The 19,296-nt window shown below is 42.4% G+C and overlaps 1 protein-coding gene across 2 annotated transcripts in view; it reads right to left on the bottom strand.

The window, feature by feature from the left end:
• Window positions 1-19,296, bottom strand: part of Dpp4 (dipeptidyl peptidase 4) — a 91,073-nt gene that overhangs the window by 26,823 nt on the left and 44,954 nt on the right. For both annotated transcript variants that reach the window (XM_036186301.1, XM_036186302.1), the window contains 8 exons: window positions 17,505-17,665; window positions 15,929-16,041; window positions 7,175-7,310; window positions 4,820-4,864; window positions 2,690-2,797; window positions 2,374-2,450; window positions 1,382-1,435; window positions 890-1,011 (listed from right to left, as the gene is read on the bottom strand). In XM_036186301.1, coding sequence (XP_036042194.1) covers window positions 890-1,011; window positions 1,382-1,435; window positions 2,374-2,450; window positions 2,690-2,797; window positions 4,820-4,864; window positions 7,175-7,310; window positions 15,929-16,041; window positions 17,505-17,665 — 816 coding nt within the window. The remainder of the gene's footprint in view (window positions 1-889; window positions 1,012-1,381; window positions 1,436-2,373; window positions 2,451-2,689; window positions 2,798-4,819; window positions 4,865-7,174; window positions 7,311-15,928; window positions 16,042-17,504; window positions 17,666-19,296) is intronic.

A 19,296-nucleotide genomic window follows, 5' to 3' on the forward strand; every position in this document is an offset into this window, starting at 1 on the left:
CCCAACTGTGGTAGCTATGGAGTGGAAGATAATGTATAGCAAACTATCTTGTGAGCTACTTGATTTTGATGCATTTAGATGATATATTTAATTTTTATATTTGCTTGAAAAACCTCAGTGTAGGCACTGCTAGCCCTGGGTTTGCATCCTGGCTGACTCGCTGGGTGAGTTAGGCCAGTGTGGCTACATGTTGCTATCCCTTCATATAAAATGAGATTAATATGTAATAAAACTTTGAGAAGTTTTATTAAGGTTTAAATAAGATCATAAATATTAAGCTTTTAGCACACTGTTAGCACATACCCAAGAAATGATGGCAAAATGTAGCCATAGTAAAGAACACTCAAGAAATGCGTTATAATAAAATACACAGCAGTGAGAAGAGACCAGGATAAGTAGTTTGAAGTCCCCTTTTGTCATTGACTATTTTTCCTAGAATACCTTGAATATTCTTTCTCTCATTTTGAGAAGCAGTCTGGCACAGCGTTAGAAGGGGGGACTCAGGAGAAGTCTGTGAGAGTACTTTGAACTTACTGTGTGAACTAGACTCTGCCATTGTGCCTTCCCTGACCCAAGCTTCTTGACTTATAATAAATACTAACAGCAGCAATGTCAATAGCGGACAGAGCAGTGAGTGTTCTGGGTGATAGGCACCACTCGCCATTTCTTATTAAGCTAAGGGGCAAATGCACAAAACAATCATCTAAAACCTATAACATGTGGGTGTACAAGAATGAACTCAGAGGGAAGAAAAGGTAATGTGTACACATCACATAATATGACTGGGTAGAAAGGGACTGAGGTGTCTTTGAGGGTGCCTAACAAAAGGGACAGGAGCTCCCATAGGCCAGTCATCATCTGCTCTTCCTCACGGACGCTGCAAACTTACCCAAACATCTCAGCTGATAGAAATTTGCCTCTTTGCTAAATGACACCGAATAATACTGGCATCTTTCTGCATCCAGGTCACAACTAAGGCACTTCACATTGGTGTGGTCAGTTAGTTGAATTCTGTAAAACCAGCAGTGCTGATTAATTGCTTCATCAAAGGTTATGCAAAAGGAAGAAACTAAATAATGCCATGCTCTGGTTTCAGTGAAATCAGACTGCCAAAGCAACCCTCCAGATTCTATCTCTTTGTCATAAAATACATGCATTAATTCACAATAACCTCAATCTCCCATTTTTAGGAAATGCCAGTAAACACCTGAAAAATTCACTGTTTTGGTTATATATGACTGATAAAGAGGAGAAATAAAAATACTTATAACAATTCCAGTGTGATATCAGTTAGGACAAGACAGGAGAGAGAGAGAGAGAGCTCAGGAATAATCTGTAGGTAGAAACCCTGATGTCAACATCCCAACAACACTCTTCTTACTGATAGAGATTTCTTCCTCCTGGCATGCCTTTATGTTCGTTACTAATGTAGTATCTGAGAAGAAAACAAAGGCGATATATTAACCATGTTTTACAGAAATGTTAAATACATTCCCCGATCTCTGACCTCAGGCACACATAGCTCTATTGCATGAGTGTGTGTCCTCTGTCTACACTTGCTGCTCTGCTCCTCCACCCACCCCAGGAGCTATGTCCCTCCATCATCTCTACCCAGGACACTTTCTTTAGACAGTCTAATGTATGAATCCAAGGAGTTCTTCCTGGATTGAAGTGTTAGTAAAAACTCAAAAGAGAGCTTTTATATGAAAAATATGCCTGGACAGCCAGCTTGAAATTGAAAAACCCCCACTCCAAGTACAAATCTTGTTTTCTGTCTTTTCTGTTTTGTATCATAAGCTTTATGGATGTAGGGGTTGCATATTCCAGAGAGTAGTAGAACTCTTTCTGTAAAGTCTTCAGAAGCTAATCTGGGCAATGGTAAATTCCTCTGCAATGAGGCCAATAAAGGAAGAGTCCAAGATCCCAATGGAAAGTAATGTGCCTTTTGCTGACAGCTCATGTATGCTGTTAGTAGGCGCTTTCAGCATAGTTTTCCATGTTCCAAAGAGCAAGGCCGAAGACTGGCAGATAACATTGCCTTTCTCAGCCTCTCAAAAGTCCTAGTAAGTCTAAAGTTAACAGAATGCCAGAATGCCCCTGCAGCAGTCCAGGATGTTCCAGAGAGACTGCAGCCTCTCAAGTGCAAAGCAGGTAAGATCAAGAGGTAGAACCGCTTGGTGGCATGGTATCAAAGCTGCTGAGCATATGTGAAAATCATTAAGGCTTCCGTATGTTAAAAAGAAAAAAAAAAGGATTGAACACATTCCAAATTGACTACTCTTTGTGGAAGATTTTCCTGCAGTTCTGTGAGAGAGGGTGTGATTATAACGTACAGGTTTAAAGCCTACTTACTGATTATTAAAATCTACTTACAGATAATCACTGGTCAGAGCTTCAATCCCAATGACTTCCCAGGCTCCTTTTGTAATAAATGTACAGTCCTGATTGGGCTTTTAAATATGAGATTTATTAGATTTCCCTATCAAAGTTAAGCAGAGTTATTCATATCAGGAATTCATATAACCATGAGGTTGCTTTGGGGGCTTCCGTGTCCTATACCACTTCATCCCACATACCACTGAATATTTGGATTAGTCTATTTGTATACATTGCTTAATGCCATCGAATGATTTCTGTTTTAGTTTGGAAAAAGAAATCAGTTTAAGATCTGCTACATAAGCGTACTCACATTCTTATCTTTAGGGAAGTAGCAGATATGTCTGTAGCCATCTTTGTCGCTGATGATCTTATAGAAACTGCCACCGTCAGAAGTGAAGTGGGGCTCTGCAGGCCTAAACTAGACAACCGCAGAGCAAAGAAATATCACACCATCAGTCTCAACCCAGGACCGACTCCTGCTTCTAGAAGGCCTCTCCAATATCTGTGTCTTACTAGAGGATCTAAATATGAAAGTCTTCCTAACTAGAAAAGGTGGAGCAGAGAACAAACTTATAAGCTAATTTATTTGGTGGAGGTAGATGTGAAAATGCACATAAAGATGCCCACAGCAGGTACTGAACAGTTAGAAATGTTTCTGTTGTTCTGGGACATATCCTGTGAAAGGGTAATGAAGACTTCCAGACATCTGGGCATGAACCTAGCATCCACTTCTGTTTGAAGAAGGAACTTCCCTGATGTCGTAGGTGCACTTTCTAGAAAGTGTCTTATTATCAAACTGTTTTAGGTTGGAAGTAGTTTGTAGTATGGGGAATTTTTCATCCCTGCTTTTATATAGTTTTTTTTTTTTTGTTGTTGTTGTTTTTTTTTTTAAGTCAGGCATAGTCTTTAACCACTTCTGGACTAGATGCCATCAGGAATATCTGTAGATTTCCCATGGAAGCATTCATATAGTTATTTTTTATCCTAAGCCTTTTCATTTTTGCTAAAGATGATCAATAGTTTACAAAATATGGTTACATGAAAATGTAGAACAACATTTTCATTTTAAAAAAAAGTTCAATAAAAGATATCTCTCCGAAAATAATGTTTAAATAGAAGAGTGTCTCTTTCAGCCTGGAAGGACCATGTTGCGTTTTAATTTCTATTTCGTAGTGATGCTTTGAGCAGGTAGGGGATGGTCTTTTAAAATTCTTGGTTCTCTTCACCCTCAATGTTTCCTCTCTCATCAGCTTCCATTTGGGGAAGGAAGGCAAATGCTTGCCTCTTCTATTTCGTGATTCAAAGTGAATTCATTTAGGGAGCAAGCTGAGGCGTACGGTACACTTGGTGTTCTCATTACAGAGCTCTCAAACACATTCCCCTCTCCAGACCTATGTTCACAGCCTTATCTTTTTAATACATTTCCCTGTTTCCCCTGGATGGAGTTGTGCCTAGTAGAAATGTGTGAAAAGTGGCATCTGTCTGGTTAAATACAGAGAGGAAAAAACATATTTTTTTCAAAGAGTCGTGAGGAAGTGTAGCATGCCTCTTGCCATGGAGGAAACCACTTTTCATGTTGGCAAACCTCTCCCCTCTGCCCAATCAGCGCCTGGAGAAAAAGGACATGTGAATGTTGTGGCAGCTTCCAGCCCAGCAGAAAGGGGTCGTCTTCCTGGACTGAAGCCTCACCTTCTCACCCAGAAGATGTGACATGTTTACAGTTTTTTGTGTTAACTTTGTTTCCCTTTTAAAGGAGGATTAATAGAAGTAGTCATAGAAGCTAGATGCCATTCAGTTTTCATCTTTCATGCGAGGTGTCGTGGTGGCTGGAGTCCTTCCACACACCCCTGGACACCCCACCAATGTTTTCTTCCACGGTCTTAGATTTTGGTGGTTGTTGCTGTGAATGTACATGTGATGGGGTGGGACTGGGCAGAGCTGTGAGTCTCTGAGGGTCAGATTAAGCTCTTCTTTAGGGTGCCTCCCAATGTGTGCACCCACGGTGGTGATTTCCCCCAGAGAAGTGTGCAGTACCCAGTATAGGGTTGGTACTGTTGCTTGTGACTGTAGTCCAGACTTGGTTAAAAACTGTTTTCTGCCTCCAAAGTGCAGAACTCAAGCAACAGGTCAAAGAGAACATCCAGCAGTGTGGCGGCCTTTCAATGGTGACTGTCTTTTGGCTCCCTGGAAGCGCCAGTTGGCTGGAGAATGTGCTCTGTTTTGTTAGTTCTGTTCTTGACTTTGATGTTTCACTTGGCCCTTTACCTTCTTAGGTATACGGTACATTCACTATAGGAAGCACAACTAACACTCTGAGAAATGGGACAACCCACATTTCTATCAGTGACAACATAGTGCCTTAGTATAGGGCAGTTACACATTAATCAGCTCTGAACAGCATTCGAGAAATATTATAAAATCTGTAACTCAGAACACTTACTCTTCCGACCCAGCCTGTAGTGCTCATTTCTACATGATGCTGTGCCTGGGGAGAAAAAGGACAGTGCAGTGTTTCAAAGAGAAGATGGTGAAATCTGTTTCCTTCCTTCCTTACTTTATCTATCTATCTATCTATCTATCTATCTATCTATCTATCTATCTATCATCTATCATCTATCATCTATCTATCTTTCTGTCTGTCTATCTGTCTATTAAAATGGGGTCTCATGTATTCCAGGTTGTCCTCAAACTGACAATCTAGTCAAAGCCTTGAACTTCTGATCCTGTTCTTTCCAAATGCCAGGATTGCATGGGTCCACCACTATGCTCAGTTGTATTTAGTGCCGAGAACTGAACCAAGGCCTCTGGACATGCTAATCCAGGATTTTGTCAATTGAGCTACATCCATAGCCCCACAAAAATATACTACAAATGAAATTACACTGATGATAAAATAATTGAGAACAATCTCTCACCCTATAATTCTACTTATGTTAGTATTTTTTTCATGTAATTATATTTGATCATTTACCTCTGTGACCTGGAGCCCTGACCTGGAGCTGTCCCAAAGCTCCAACTCGAGTTTGAAATCTGACATGTGAAGAACTGAATAATGTCCTTCACTTTCCTTTAGCCCTCCAGCCTATTTATAGACCTTTTCTTTCTAGCTACTCAGTCTAGATTCCTACTTTGTGCTCTCTTCTCACAGAAACCTCCCCTAGCTCCTTTCTTCAGCTTGTCTGTCCTTCCTTACAATTACATCCATCATTCCTGTCCTTAGGATGTTTCCAGTGATCTACTGCCACAGTCTCCTAATTGGGTGTTCAGTCATCTTTTATTCCTTCTGGTCCATTGTTCTCTCCACTCAGGCCCTAGCTCATCTTATTTGGCAACAGAAAGATCTATTCCCATTACACTCTTCATTTTAGGAATCCAAAATAGCTTTCCATCCCTTACAAGACAAATCCAAACACCTCAGCATGGCCCCTGAACCCAAATCTAAATCTCTAGCCTCATTTCCATCCTGTTCCTTACCTTCAGCTTAGGTGGTAAGTACATTCAGTCCCTCTAAGCTCTAAGCTGTTCACCACAGATGTCCTTGAACAATCCTCAGCTGAGATGGACCTTTCTCCCTTATCTGTTCACATAGGACACCTTGTCCTAGATGACTCTGCATCTTCCCCTAAGCCATTTCCTTGTCTTGTTCTGCCTGACTCCATCAGAGTATCTGTTATTACCCTCTCTATCTTAAACTCTCTTATGGCACAATACCCTGATACTGAGATGAGTCAATCAGCAAAAAGCAAAGAGCTTGGGTCTTGCAGTTTGAGTTCAAGTGTGTACTATGACTTGTGCACTTTTTAACCTTTTAACCTCACTGAGTCTCAGATTCTACTATACCTGCCATATTGTAAATGCATAGAAAGTCTTATGGCATATCTTCACAACAGTTCTCTATCAGAACAAAAAACATTTTTTTGAAATACTAGCTGTCTCATTAATTTAAAAAAAGATCCCATAGCTTAGCATCAAAGTGGGGGACATTTTAAGTAATGCTTCTTGTATAAATAAATGACTGGGTCAAGCCACAGAGTATGATTTAAGTTCTCATGTGAGAATCTGCCCGGTGCCCATCTAGGATGAGAGCATGGAGGAATATGAAACACAGAGTTCATGACGAGAATGGAAAAGAAGACACAGAGTGGTCATGGCATATGCCTGCAAGACTTCAGTGCCTGTCTTTCCTGAGGCTGCTGGCTCTCAAGGGGGTTTTGCTGAAATCTGCAGCCTAGAAGGACTTCAAGGTGTCCTGGCTGGGAAGGTCAGCACATCAGTTGGATCAACACTCAGTTCCCCTCAGCATTATCACCCTCTCAGGTGCTGATGGTTATTTGTTTAAGTTCTAAATCGTTTTTCTGCTTAGATATGGTTAAAGTCTAGTAATGGATCTGTACCCTCCTGATATTCATTTTGTTTCCCACATGCTCAGTTAGCCATTTCCCATCCTCTGTATTTTATCTGTTAAGATAACTGCCATTTTGCTTGCAGGCTCTGGTCCTCTTCCCAATTTTGAACATGGACATCGAATTGTGTCTTCTGGGTTTCTAGTCACTCCTTCTCCCCTCCCAAGTGATTGTATCCACAACTAACACACCTTGACTAGTGTGTAAAAGAGAAATAGAAGCACCACCAGATATCCAGTGTCTGACATGCAAGGCTGACCTGCTGCCTCAGGGCTGGATATGTTTTCAGGGAGAAAAGAAACTAAAACATTTCCTGATCCCCAACCTTCACTGTCTCCTAGGACATGGAGCCTGCACGTCACATGTCACAATGCATCCCAGTGAGACCTTACCAAGGGACAGTTCCATGCTTGGTTGGTCTTATCATAGTCACAGACAGCCATCACGGAATAGTTCTGAATCCTCCTGAGCCACTGCAAAGAAATTCTTTCTTCTGTAACCCACACCACATCACACAAATAGTGATCCCTGGAGAGAAAGAAGGGGATAGGGATTTTTCAGAAATTGTGCAGCTGAGAAGATGGCCCAGTGGATAAAGTGCCTGTCTAGCAAGCACAAGGATTGAACTTCTGACCCCCACAATCCAAGTAAAGTCCAGGTGGCTATGGCAGCCACCTGTAATCCCAGCCCTAGGGAGGCAGGGAAAAGGGATCCATAGGTCAAGTTTCTAGCTAGACTAGCTAGAATTGGCAAGCACAGTAAATAAGAATAGAGAGCAATCCAGAAAGATGACCCATGTCAACTTCAGGTTTCTACAGGCATGTGCCCACATACATGCAAATACAAGCATGTACATCACACACACACACACACACACACACACACACACACACACACACACACACAAATGAAATATGACGTGGGCAGTGGTAGTGCATGCCCTTAATCCCAGCACTCAGGAGGCAGTGACAGGAGGGTCTCTGTGATCTTGAGGCCAGCCTGATGAACAAAGAGAGTTCCAGGACAGCCAAGGCTACACAGAGAAACTCTGTCCTGGGAAAAAAGCAATGTGAGTTTTCCAGGCCTTATTGCTGGAACATTTTACTCCATAAAGTATATCCACCAAGGAAAGCTGCAGACACAGTCTAAAGTGGTTCAGACAGGAGATTAAAACTGTGTTTGGAACTATTAAATTGTGAACTTAGACCCTGGTAGCAGGGAGTCAAAGGTGAGACTTTTTCACATCCTCTCTGCTGCCTGAGAGTAATACAGTGAGGTCAGGGACACTGGCAGAGGTGCTCAAATTTTCTGGTAATTTAATATGCCTCTGCCCCCCCTCCCCCCCCCCCCCCTTCAATGGTGTTTGCCTGGAAAGCTGTTGCTAAATCAGTTCCATGAGCCTCTAGGAGCCTGTCAGAATGCAGGTCTGAGAGCACATCTCCACCTCCTGAGAAGGAGCCAGGGCTCCTAATCTAACCCAGCTCTTCTGCACATGCAGAGTTGTCAAGTGAGCAGAGGGAGAGTTAACTCTTACCCAGGATGAGTGATATGCCCTTTCAAATAACAGGAAGGAAGCAAAAATAAGACAAGGAAAATGAAGTTTTTCAAAATTAATGTGTTAGACGAAAGACAAAGAAACATTTAGTTGGGGCCAGATAGCAAATATTTTCAGTCTTTGTGGTCTACGTGTCCTTTGCTACTAGGATGAAACCATAGATCACCCTTTCATCAGCTCTACTTTCAGATTGGAAAAAAAAAAAGTAGACTCATGCCTCTACAAACTTTTCAAATCAAAGAACTATAACCCCAGATACACTTCTCAAGAGTCAAAACATGCCCCTGTGAAGCAAAGTACTCTGTAGTATTTCAACCCAAATTTATAGAACCAGTTCTAGCATGCTGTCCTCCCCAGAGCATGCCTTCAAGTACTTGTGGAGCTGTGTTGTGATTTATAGTGATATGTGTGTAATTTGTAATTTACTCTTCTCCTAGCCTCCCTGACATTTTTTTCCCTCTGGATGGTTTCTTTTCTTGGGCATTTTTGCCCCTCGTGGGTATGATTTCAGTGACTATTCATACATCTCTTCTCTCCAGTGTCTGATCAAAGCCTTGCTCCCTTCTGTCCGGAGTTCATGATGACTCTTTCATCATTTTTTTTTTTTTTTTGGTTCTATAGCCTTGTTTTCCTTCACTCCACCACTCTAAGTTCTCCCCTTATGTGGTCTCCCTTGGTGGTAGCCATCATCCCCTTCCGTTCTCCTGGGCTTCTGGCCTAGCTGCCAGCTCCTTGAAGCAGGGAACCCATGAGTCTTGTTCATAAAACAGCTTGTGAAGTTTTCCTGGAATGCAGCTCTCAGGAAAGGCAAAATTCCTCTCTGATTTCTTAGGACCCACAAGCTATCTTCCCTCAGAACGTACATCTGTTTCTGTCCCCCTTCCTTTCTTAGGCTCTGAAGCCTACAGCAGAGGTTAATCCCAAGATCCGAATTTCCCCTTTTGTGGCCTGGATGCCCTGGAGACACTCTGGGTCTCATGTTATTTCACTATAGGTTTCAGGTGCTAAGGACCTGCACGGCAACCAAGCATCACCTTAGCTCACCTAATGGTACCTTCCCATTTCAGTCTTCTTCCCATCCGCCTGTCTTGGAAGCCATGTTTCCTGAACATCCCAAAATAGTTTCCCCAGTTGTTCTCTCTTTGCTGCACTTTGACCTTTGTTCTGAAATGACTGCCATGTCCTTGCTTCTCTAGTTCTTAGAAGAAGCACCCCATGTCAGTGGGGTTTCCTTGGAAAGCCACTGTTGTAGGGCTCCTAATCTAACCCAGCTCTTCTGCACTCACCCCATGCAGAGTTGTCAAATGAACAGAGGGAAAGTTAACTCTTACCCAAGATGAGGGATATGTCCTTTCAAATAACAGGAAGGAAGCAAAAATAAGACGTGGAAAATGGAGCTTTTCAAAATTAATGTGTTAGACGAAAGATGAAGGAATATTTAGTTGGGGCCATATAGTAAATATTTTTAGTCTTTGTGGTCTACATGTTGTCTGTCACACAGGCACAGAATAAGGGAAGCCAGAGACAATGCTGGCACTAACAAGAGTAGCTATGTTTCAGTGTAAAGCTTCATTTTCAATGTCATGAATTTTTCTTTCGACCAAAGTGTAAAGCCATTCATAGCTGTAGGGGATATAAGATGAATGCCGGCCACGATAGATTTGAATCAGAGAACCTCTCCTGAGAGCCCTCCCTGGTTCTATCCCAGTCATTCTTGCCCATTTAGATAAATAAACAAACAAATACAACAACAATAACAACAACAAACTCTTTGGAGGCTGAAGCAGGCAGATCATTGAGAAAGTTCAAAAGCTGCCGAGGCCACAAGGTAAGACTGTATCTCAGAAAACCAAAATCAGAAGAAAACAGAAACAAAACCCAAAGGATGATCTGAAGAGATGTGTGAGCCCATTTGTTAGGGATAAAAAGTCTCTTTACTGATAGGCACACACTGGCACCCAGAATATTCTTCCTCTTTTTAAAAGTGTTCTGGTGGCAGAGGTAGATGGGGGCAAGAGAACTCTTTCATGATCCCTGGTCACCCACAGTAGGTAGCTTTATCTATGAAAGCCATACATTATACCTCAGGTTTGAAAGTCTACACTGCAAAGTGATTTTTTTGCCATTTGAAAACACTGAGTAATGGAATGTGGGATGGAAGCCAGGAAACTCATGTGCATTGGCCATCTTCCTCGTCCATTTCTAGATAAAGGTTAATGGACTTGGATCTGATAGCTTAGTCACTGTCAGTAGCCCAGAATGTACTCTGCACTCTCAGAGGGCTCAGTGGAGGCCTTTTATCAAGGTAGTAGACAATCTGTTTTGAAACACATTTTATTAACATACTTCCCTCTAACTACAGCCCTAAGCCAATATCATGCAAGGGTGAGACTTCAGTCATGAAACAGATGGAAAGGAATAGTTGGCTTAACTGAACTCTTGACTCAAAGGTTTAAGTGCCCCCTATAAATCAAAAATTTTTAAAAATGCTAACAGTAGGATTACCAACTATTTTTTGTAGGATAACATGCTGACTGAGGAGCAGGGCAAATACTGAACAGGTTTTCCCCTCTTATAGTGAGTGGGAAATGCTGAAGGGCCCCACACCTCCAGCCAGGCCTTCACATGAGCCTAAGCCTCTTGTCCTCGGTTAGGCAGAGTGACCCAATAACAGTTTCAAGATTTTGGAGATGCGTTAGTCAGTCATGAAGGGAATCTGGTTGATTTTAATGTTGAAGAAGTGAAGTCGGGTTGCACATAACAATAAGAGTTTTCTAACCCATGTGAACTTGACTCTGTGCCAAGAGCTGACTGAAAGCTTCCCACAAGGCTTGGGACCACTCTGTGAAGCAGGGACCACTGGGGCTCCTGCCTAGCAGAGAGGTTAGGTAACTTTCTCAGGATTACCCAATCACAGAGGTTTAGAGTCAGGGTTCAAATCAAGCAGATGGCTTCAGGTTTTCCGTTCATACTTGCCCCTCCTTGTAAATATTCTCCCTGTCCCACTGGGAAGTCCTACTAGTCTGTTTCACTCTTATGATTCCTCGAGTGTACAACTCCTTCCTCAATGAAATCTATTTATTCCTTGAGAGTTATGTATAAGCTAAATTTTTATGAAGGAAGTCAGCTGGTTATGCTCCCAGTGCTTCCTTTTGAATATCCTGCTGCGGCAACTCTTTGAAGTGGTTTCTTGTCCTTTCAAAGAGGAGGCATTTCATGAAAGGCTTTACGTGACATCTCTGCCTCTAATTTGTGTAGCCATTTCATTTGTACATTAATGATACTTAAAATAAGCTGTGCTTTGCTAGCTGGAAGGAATACTAGAGGGGAAATGCTACCCAGAGCAATTGCAGACTGCGGAGTGATTAATTCAGTGAATCACCAGAGGAAGCAGGCGTACTGCCAGTGCTGGCCGTGGGCTCCATGCCACCCTTTGCTCTGATGGGGATGCCAACCCTGCTGGGTCCACTGACAGATTGCTGAGAAGAGGGATGGGTAGGGTGAGACACAGCAGAGTTGAGGGAAACAGTGTTGTACACAAGTCCTAATGTGTCTGCTTTTTTACAGGTGTCATTAGTTTGCTGGTTGGGGAGATGGGACATCAGTCCAGTTTACCTCCTGCCTGGCAACCTCGGGCTTTGATGAGCCTAGTGTGCAGACAAGGGTCATCCAGTGTTCAGAGAGACAGAGGGAGTCTTTATCTACTGTGTCCCAGAACAAGAGGAGGGTAAGTCATAAGCTGGGTGTGATGGGCTCCTGAGGCCATTCAGCAGATGTCAGGAGGGGTCACCTCACTTGACACAACCTCTCCAGTCCTGTAATTTTATCCTACAGAATTTGCAAATGACTAGTCACAGGGAGAAAAGAGGGATTTGGTACATGGGGTGATTTTGAAAGCTGTCCTTGGAGCTGGCTGTGTGAATTCATTCCTGTGCCACATACAAACACTGTCACCTGGAATGCCCATTTCTTATCCATCCATCCATTCATCTACCAACCCACCCATGCAGCCATCCAGCTTCTCATCTGTTTAGTTATTCTACAAACAGTAACTAATACTGTATCCCAATAACCCTGCTAAACACCAGTTACTATTGTAAAACTGGTCCTTATCCCACACACCTTGTCTTGCTTCATTTGGCCCTGGGAACACAAGTGTAAAGAAAAGCTAGGAGTTTCACAATATCTGTATTGTATCCTATTTTCTATCAAATATTTTGAGCTCTCAAATTCCCATTATGAATAGTCAGTGCACATCAGTAGCTCAAATGACCTCATCAGCTTCAAGCCTCCATCTGTGAGGTGGTAGAGAGGCTCATCTTGTCTCGTGTTCTAATTCCTATCAAGAGCACAGACCAGCCTCATCTACTAATAGGACTCCAATTGCTGGAAGCTCTTCAGCAGAGGTGTGTGCTAACAGAAAATGAGTAAGGAGACCTGGGCAGAGGAGAGGAGAGTGATGCTGATCTTGTCTGCTAGTGTACTCAAGGATCTAGTGAATCACAGGGGAAAGCATCACCAAAGGAATGAAATGCTCTTTAAGTATAACTTCTCAGGATTACCTCAGTCCTGAAGGGTCTTTTACTGAGACCAGAAAGTGTTATTTCATCACCTTGAGAATATTTTCCCCAGGTGAACTTAGAGTCTCATTTTAGAAAAGTTATGATCTCATTAGTACCAACAGAGATGACCGCTATATTTTAGATTCTCCATGCAACACTTCCCTGCGGAATTTCCTAAGACAACTCTTACGTAGCATGAATGTTCTACACAGAATAGCCCCTCCAAGGAGGCAGCCTTCGCTGAGCCTTTAGCTTAAGGAAGTACGGAAGAACAGAGAAGTAGGTGATTAATTCAGGAAGAGCAAATGCTAAGTCCTTACATATGGCTAACTCATGCTTCTGAGCTCCGCGCTTTCCCACTGAGCTTTGGAAAGTGTTTTCATTGTCTGTAAAATGACTGTGGACACAATATCATGGGGTGTTGTGGGGAATAAGTAAGAATCCAAGGGCAGATCACTAGCCCAGTCCTTGGAAAGGGCTCAACATATTGGAATCTAATTATTCAATCATTTTGTTATAGTAAGTGTCAGGGCCCAAAGAAACCTGGGACAAGTCTCACTGAGTACCTGCGGCTCCTTCTAGTACTTCTCATGCACCCCTACCTGCCCAAGGGCTGGCCTTCCCTTCCCCTTCCCCTTCTTCTCTTCCTATATGAACCTGGCATTTGGGCCATGTGCTCTCTTGGTCCTCTGCTCTTGCTCTCCAGGTCAGTCCTCTTGCCCTCTGCTTTCTTCTCTCTTCCCCCTCCTCTCAGTCTGTTGGCCATGTTCAGCCTACTTCTTTCTCTCCCTCTTCTGGACCCCTCCAGACGCCTCTGGCTGTGTCCTCTCCCTCATATCTACATTAAAATTCTTCTCCTCAACCAGACCTCGGAGTGGTCAGGTCCTCATTGCCATTTACAAGCAAAGGTCTCTGTCTTCCTGATTCCCGTTTCCTGTGCTAACATGCTGTATGATGTAAGCACATTGTCTTCTCCCTGTGTGATTGCTAGCTCGCTCTCCGTGGAGTCCTAACAGTTCTGGGGACCTCCCCAGATCCTCTCTACTTTTTCGGGAACCTAGAGGAAGGAGTGGGGGTAAGACTGAAGCTTGTCAAGCACAGGCAGCGATCTTCCATCTGTTCCCTTGAAGTGCACCAGTCTTCTGTCTCATCTAAATAAAGGCTTTCAGGTCCTTTAAAAAAAAATCCGTCAACCCCTTTGGAGGTCCACAGCTGGCTCTAGATGAGGCTGTTTTCTGAGCTGCAGCTCTTCACAGACAGGTATTAGTTACACATGGGAGCAGGCATGGCACGGCTGTTTCTGGACAGCCTGCTGCACTCCCATACCCTGTGGGTTCCACCTCAGGACCTTCGTCTCCTGTCCTGCTGCAGTCCACCCCTTTAGTGCACATTCTGCTGGGAACTTTCTTCGATCCTTCTAGGCATGGAAAACCCACCTCGCCAACTTGGCGTGCCTCCAGCCTGCCGCTCACGCCTCTGTCACTTCACACTCCTAGTCACTGATGCGGAAGTTTGGAATATCTTCTCTGATTGGAAATGCGCAAAGGGCCCAGGCCCCCCACTTTGCATACCTTGGATTGTAAATCATGGTTTTTCATCAGGGTCCACTTAAGAGGTTGATGGGTTGAACCAAATAACAGACTTTAGAACCTTTGGGTATAATTTTATAACTTGGAAAAAAACTCATGAAACAATTGCTGGATTTAAATTTTTGACTGGTAAGATTCCTTGCCTGAATAAATATATTAATACAGGTATTTCTAAACAAACTAGTGAATATCTAAGCACAGAGTCCAACCCGCACCCAGCTTGATGATAGTGTCAACTCAGAAGAACAAGGTACTTCCCCCTTGCTCCCATGACTTTTCTGGGTCCTTGAGGGCACCAGCTATATTCATAGAGAAAGTTCCTCATAGTCCCCCTTTCTATTCAGAGAGCCAGAGTGAACAGGCCCTCCCCAGGTTAAGGTCTTTCTTTTCAACCTCTGGACCTCATTCTCTTATCTGTACAAAAGACCTGTCATAATTGCTGTTGGGAAGAGAGTTGCTTAAGACAATTTAAAGAATAAGATAGAGCATGTGTTGACACCCGTGTCTGGCACACAGTGAGCACTCAGCACGTGATAGCTGCTATTTAAACCAAACCAGCATAAATAATGGCGTTAAACAAAGAGCTACATGGTAAATTACACATGCTCAAGTTTTTATAGGAAAAATTACTCAGGTCGTACAGTGTTTGCTGGCAGGATTTCAGTCATTATTGAAGCAAATGACATCTTGAGGGACAATCAACTATAAGGGTTCCCAAGTGTAACCCACAGTTTCTCTGAATTTCTCTGGGTCTTACACTTCAGGGCAGGATTACATCTCATTAGAACAAGAGTGTCCAGTCCTTGTTTCAAAAAAAGTTTTTAAACTATGATTGAGAGGCACCCTGAGCGTCTCCATCGACAGGTGTTGGGTACATACTGACAGGTCGCAGTGGGCACCACCAGCCTGTCCTTAGATAACACATTTCCTTTCCCAGAAACCCCATGTGGTCATACTGCACTACCCTCTGCTCTCCGCTCACTGGATTCCATTCCTCCCTGTAGTGCCTCCAATATTCCAGCACGTACCTTATACAGGACTTTGGATTTCCTTTGTCAGTGTAGTCCCACAGGGTATCCCATGGAGAAACAACCTGAGTCTTGCATCTTCTCACTGGAACCCCCAACTCGGCCCCATCATCTTTGCCCACTTGGCTTTCTCCACAACATTTATCACCATCTGGCATTTTAGACTGATATCTCTTTGTTCACCTGGTATTATCTGCCTCCTACAATGACACCTGCCCTATTCATTGTGCATGCCCATCATTACAGTTGTGCCTAGCCTGAAGACATGAAGAATTTCAACAGGAAGGTGCTGGATAAAAGACTGAATCAGTGATACAAGATAATGCTATGATTGACGTTGCCATAGGTGTCTGAAATGCTCTCCCCAGCAAGTGAGAAACTCTCACCCAAGGATTCAGGTGAAATGTCTTACCCTGTTGCCACGGATTCAGGAGCAGTGACCTGGATGGGAACTGCACTAGTGGTAGAGCTGAGGGAGTCTGTATTTACAATAAAGAACTTTACAGTTGGATTCTCAGCTCCTGCCTAGGACAAAAGAAAAAAAAACCCACAGAATTGATAATGGTGTTTTAAAGCCTCCTCATTACATAGATTTAAACTGCATTAAATGTCTGAATTGTGACTATAGAGTTATAACAACTGGACACTGTCATACAATTTAATAGAAATAAAATGAACAAAAAGAAAACCCTTTATGTGTTCCAGTGAAAATATATATTCATGTGTGCATGTGTATGTTTATGAAACATGAAGGTCTAAACACTTGTAATCAAATCATGCATGTTTGTTTATTCATAATCTGTGTGCTTTGTGACAAGGAGGACAAATGCCTTAAAAATCAATTATATCATTTGCCAATATATCCTGATTCTACAGGACAAAAGTTTTGGTGGCTTCACTGTGAATATCACTTGTATACCATCAAAGGCTCAGTCCATCAGGAAAATTAGCCTGAGCTCAGAGCCAATTGTGCTAATTAACTTCACTCCAAGTCCAAGTTAATGTGTTGGAGCTCAACAGTCAATACTACAACAGAAGCCTGTAAACCCTTTTAAAATGTACACATGGATCTTCTATTGACAGATTAGTTAGAAATAATATGATTTTTTTTGGAGAATGTTTTATGGAGCTTTTTTTTCCCCCAGTTTCTCTCATCAAAAATAACATTCTCTGAAAACACATCTCCATATTTAGTTTAGGATCTTTTTCCCTTTTAACTTCCTCTCCCTTCCTAAAATGGCAGATCTTCATAAGGCAAATTAAGTGAGTTGGTAAAAATAAAAATTCCTTCCCCCCTCCCCCTGAATCATTTACTGCAAAAATACGTTGTTAGTTTTTCCTGTAGACGACGCTGTGGCCGTTTTTATTGTGGAGCTGAAGAATTCCTGGCTCCCTTCTAAAGCCCTCTCCTGGCTTACACTGCTTGACAAAGCTCCTTGATTTTAGTACACACATCGTGGCTAGCAGGGAACAATCTTGTAACCCAGGATGTTACATGACTATCACAAATGCAGGACGTGCAAAGCTCACAGTAGTGCCAAACCTGTAACAGAGCCACTGAAACTCATCCTGCACTGTACCCTTTTCCTTGGTAATGCAATCTGATATGTAACCAGGCTTTTCCACTTCAATTCGGGCTCATTCCAACTTCTACAAATGAGACGAGCTTCTGATTCAATTACAGCCTCTCTTTTCCTTCATTCAGGCATTTCCTACCCCTCCCCTACCTCTTTCAAAAGCATTTTCACCATCTTTTTCTGCTTGTCATTTCTTAAAGTTTTTGGAGAAATTACAAAACCTTAAATCACACTCTTTCCTGGGATAATAAAAATACTTTAAAATTGCCAGATGCTGTTGACTTCAGCAAGAGAAATCACAGCAAGCTGTTGAAGAGAGACTGACAATATTTTCATTAGCAGGAAGGGATTAAATGCAACCATTCTCTTCCCATCAAATCACAGAACCACTACCCAAAAGGGGGCACAGACCTTTGGATATGGAATCCACACTGTCCTAGGGTACTGCAGTGACTCGTCAGAGTAGAAGGAATATTCAATGTGTGGGACTCCTGTGTCGTTAAACTGGGCATATGCTAAAAAGGTGCTGTTTGGAGACCACCACAGCGCCCAGTAGGCACCAAAGATTTCCTCTGAAAAAAAAAAAAAGACATAAATTGTTCTGTTACAAGAAAGCTGATAAATTGGCTTTGGCATTCAAAATATTGTTCTCATTAGCTTTAGTAATTATAGTAGAGTTCAACTAATGAACCATTTCACATTTGCTGGGATTCCAAAATTCAAAGTAATACAAATGAATAAAAATAAGACCTCCAAGGATATGTCTAGATTGTAAAAATAAGTCACCCATTGGACCATTTTAGAATATTTTAGTATGCAATATTGGATATAAGCTCTATATTTTTTCTTTATCTTATAATCCTCTAAATTTATGCCTCAAAACATACTAAAAGTAAATTTCACACAGGAGGCTGGTTTTCCATTCTAATTTTCAAACAGTCAACACGCCAGCATGCTCTCCCTGACTGGGCTGAGTTTCTACTGAGTCCACGAGATACTGGTGGGTGGTGCGGAGCTCTAGGCTATCGAACCAATATGGTGCCCAGAGTTTACTACTCTGGCACAAAGAAGGTGTGGAAAGGATGGATTTAGAATGGAGAGAGCACCACAGACCCCTACAGAGAAACATCTCTTTTGCCCAGCCTAGAAACTGAAAACTCCCTGCCTTAGCCCCCCTCCTCTGACATATAGAGAAGAGGATACAAACTAGAGACAGCTGAAAGAAAGGTACAACTTTCAAGCCTATGAATAGATTCATTCCCATCTCTGACAAAGGCAATTCCTCCTTATGATTACTCTGAGACCTATCCATGGGACATTTGACCTCAGACTCTTCAAATGCCAGGGTCTCCTTCACCGACAAGGGACTGAAGATCCAGATTCTTTGGTGTGGATCTAGACTCCCTCCAGAGACTCGTCTTAAAAGTATTGATCTCCAGCCTGTGGTGCTGCTGGGAAGTGGTGATAATATTGATAGCTTGATCCTCTTGAAAAGAACTTAGATCACTGGGGTTGTGACCATGAAAGGATATTGGGATCTCAGGTACCTTTGCTTCCTTACATCCATGGAGTAAAGAAACCCTTCTACTACACACTCCTACCAAGGTGTACCATGCCGAGACAGAAGCAAAATAATGTGGCCAAATGGCCAAATGAACATGAACTAAGTCTCTGACACCTTGAGTCAAAGTGAACCTTCGCTTCCTTAAATTCTTTTTGTGGGGGGGGGGGGGGGGGGGATTTTGTTATAATGATAGAAAATTGATAAACATATAGGTGGACAGTGGAAAAGTCCCAATCCGCATCTCAAGTCACATGTAAGTATAAAAATCAAAGCATAGACTCTAGAATTTTAGAGTTTAGGAAATTATGTATGTCAATCAGTTTTGGAACAACTAAGACCTCTTTGCAAGTGGCTGGAAAAATCTTTGTTTTAAATTAAGTGTATGTGGGTACGCATATACATGAGTGAGGGTGACTAAGCAGGCCAGAGGCGTTGGATCCTGAGAGAACTAGAGTTACAGTTGTGAGCTAGCTAGTATGGGTACTGGGAACTGAACTCAGGTCCTTTGCAAAATGGTCACACAAAAAACACAGTCATCTGTCCAGCTCTCCGAAAAATACATTTTCAATGACATCAATGGTGGGTGCAGAATTAAGAATAATAGCAGTAATGAAATGTAACAATTATCTATATGAGTAG

The sequence above is a fragment of the Onychomys torridus genome, chromosome 4 (assembly GCF_903995425.1).
Source record: "Onychomys torridus chromosome 4, mOncTor1.1, whole genome shotgun sequence".
Lineage (NCBI taxonomy): Eukaryota > Metazoa > Chordata > Mammalia > Rodentia > Cricetidae > Onychomys > Onychomys torridus.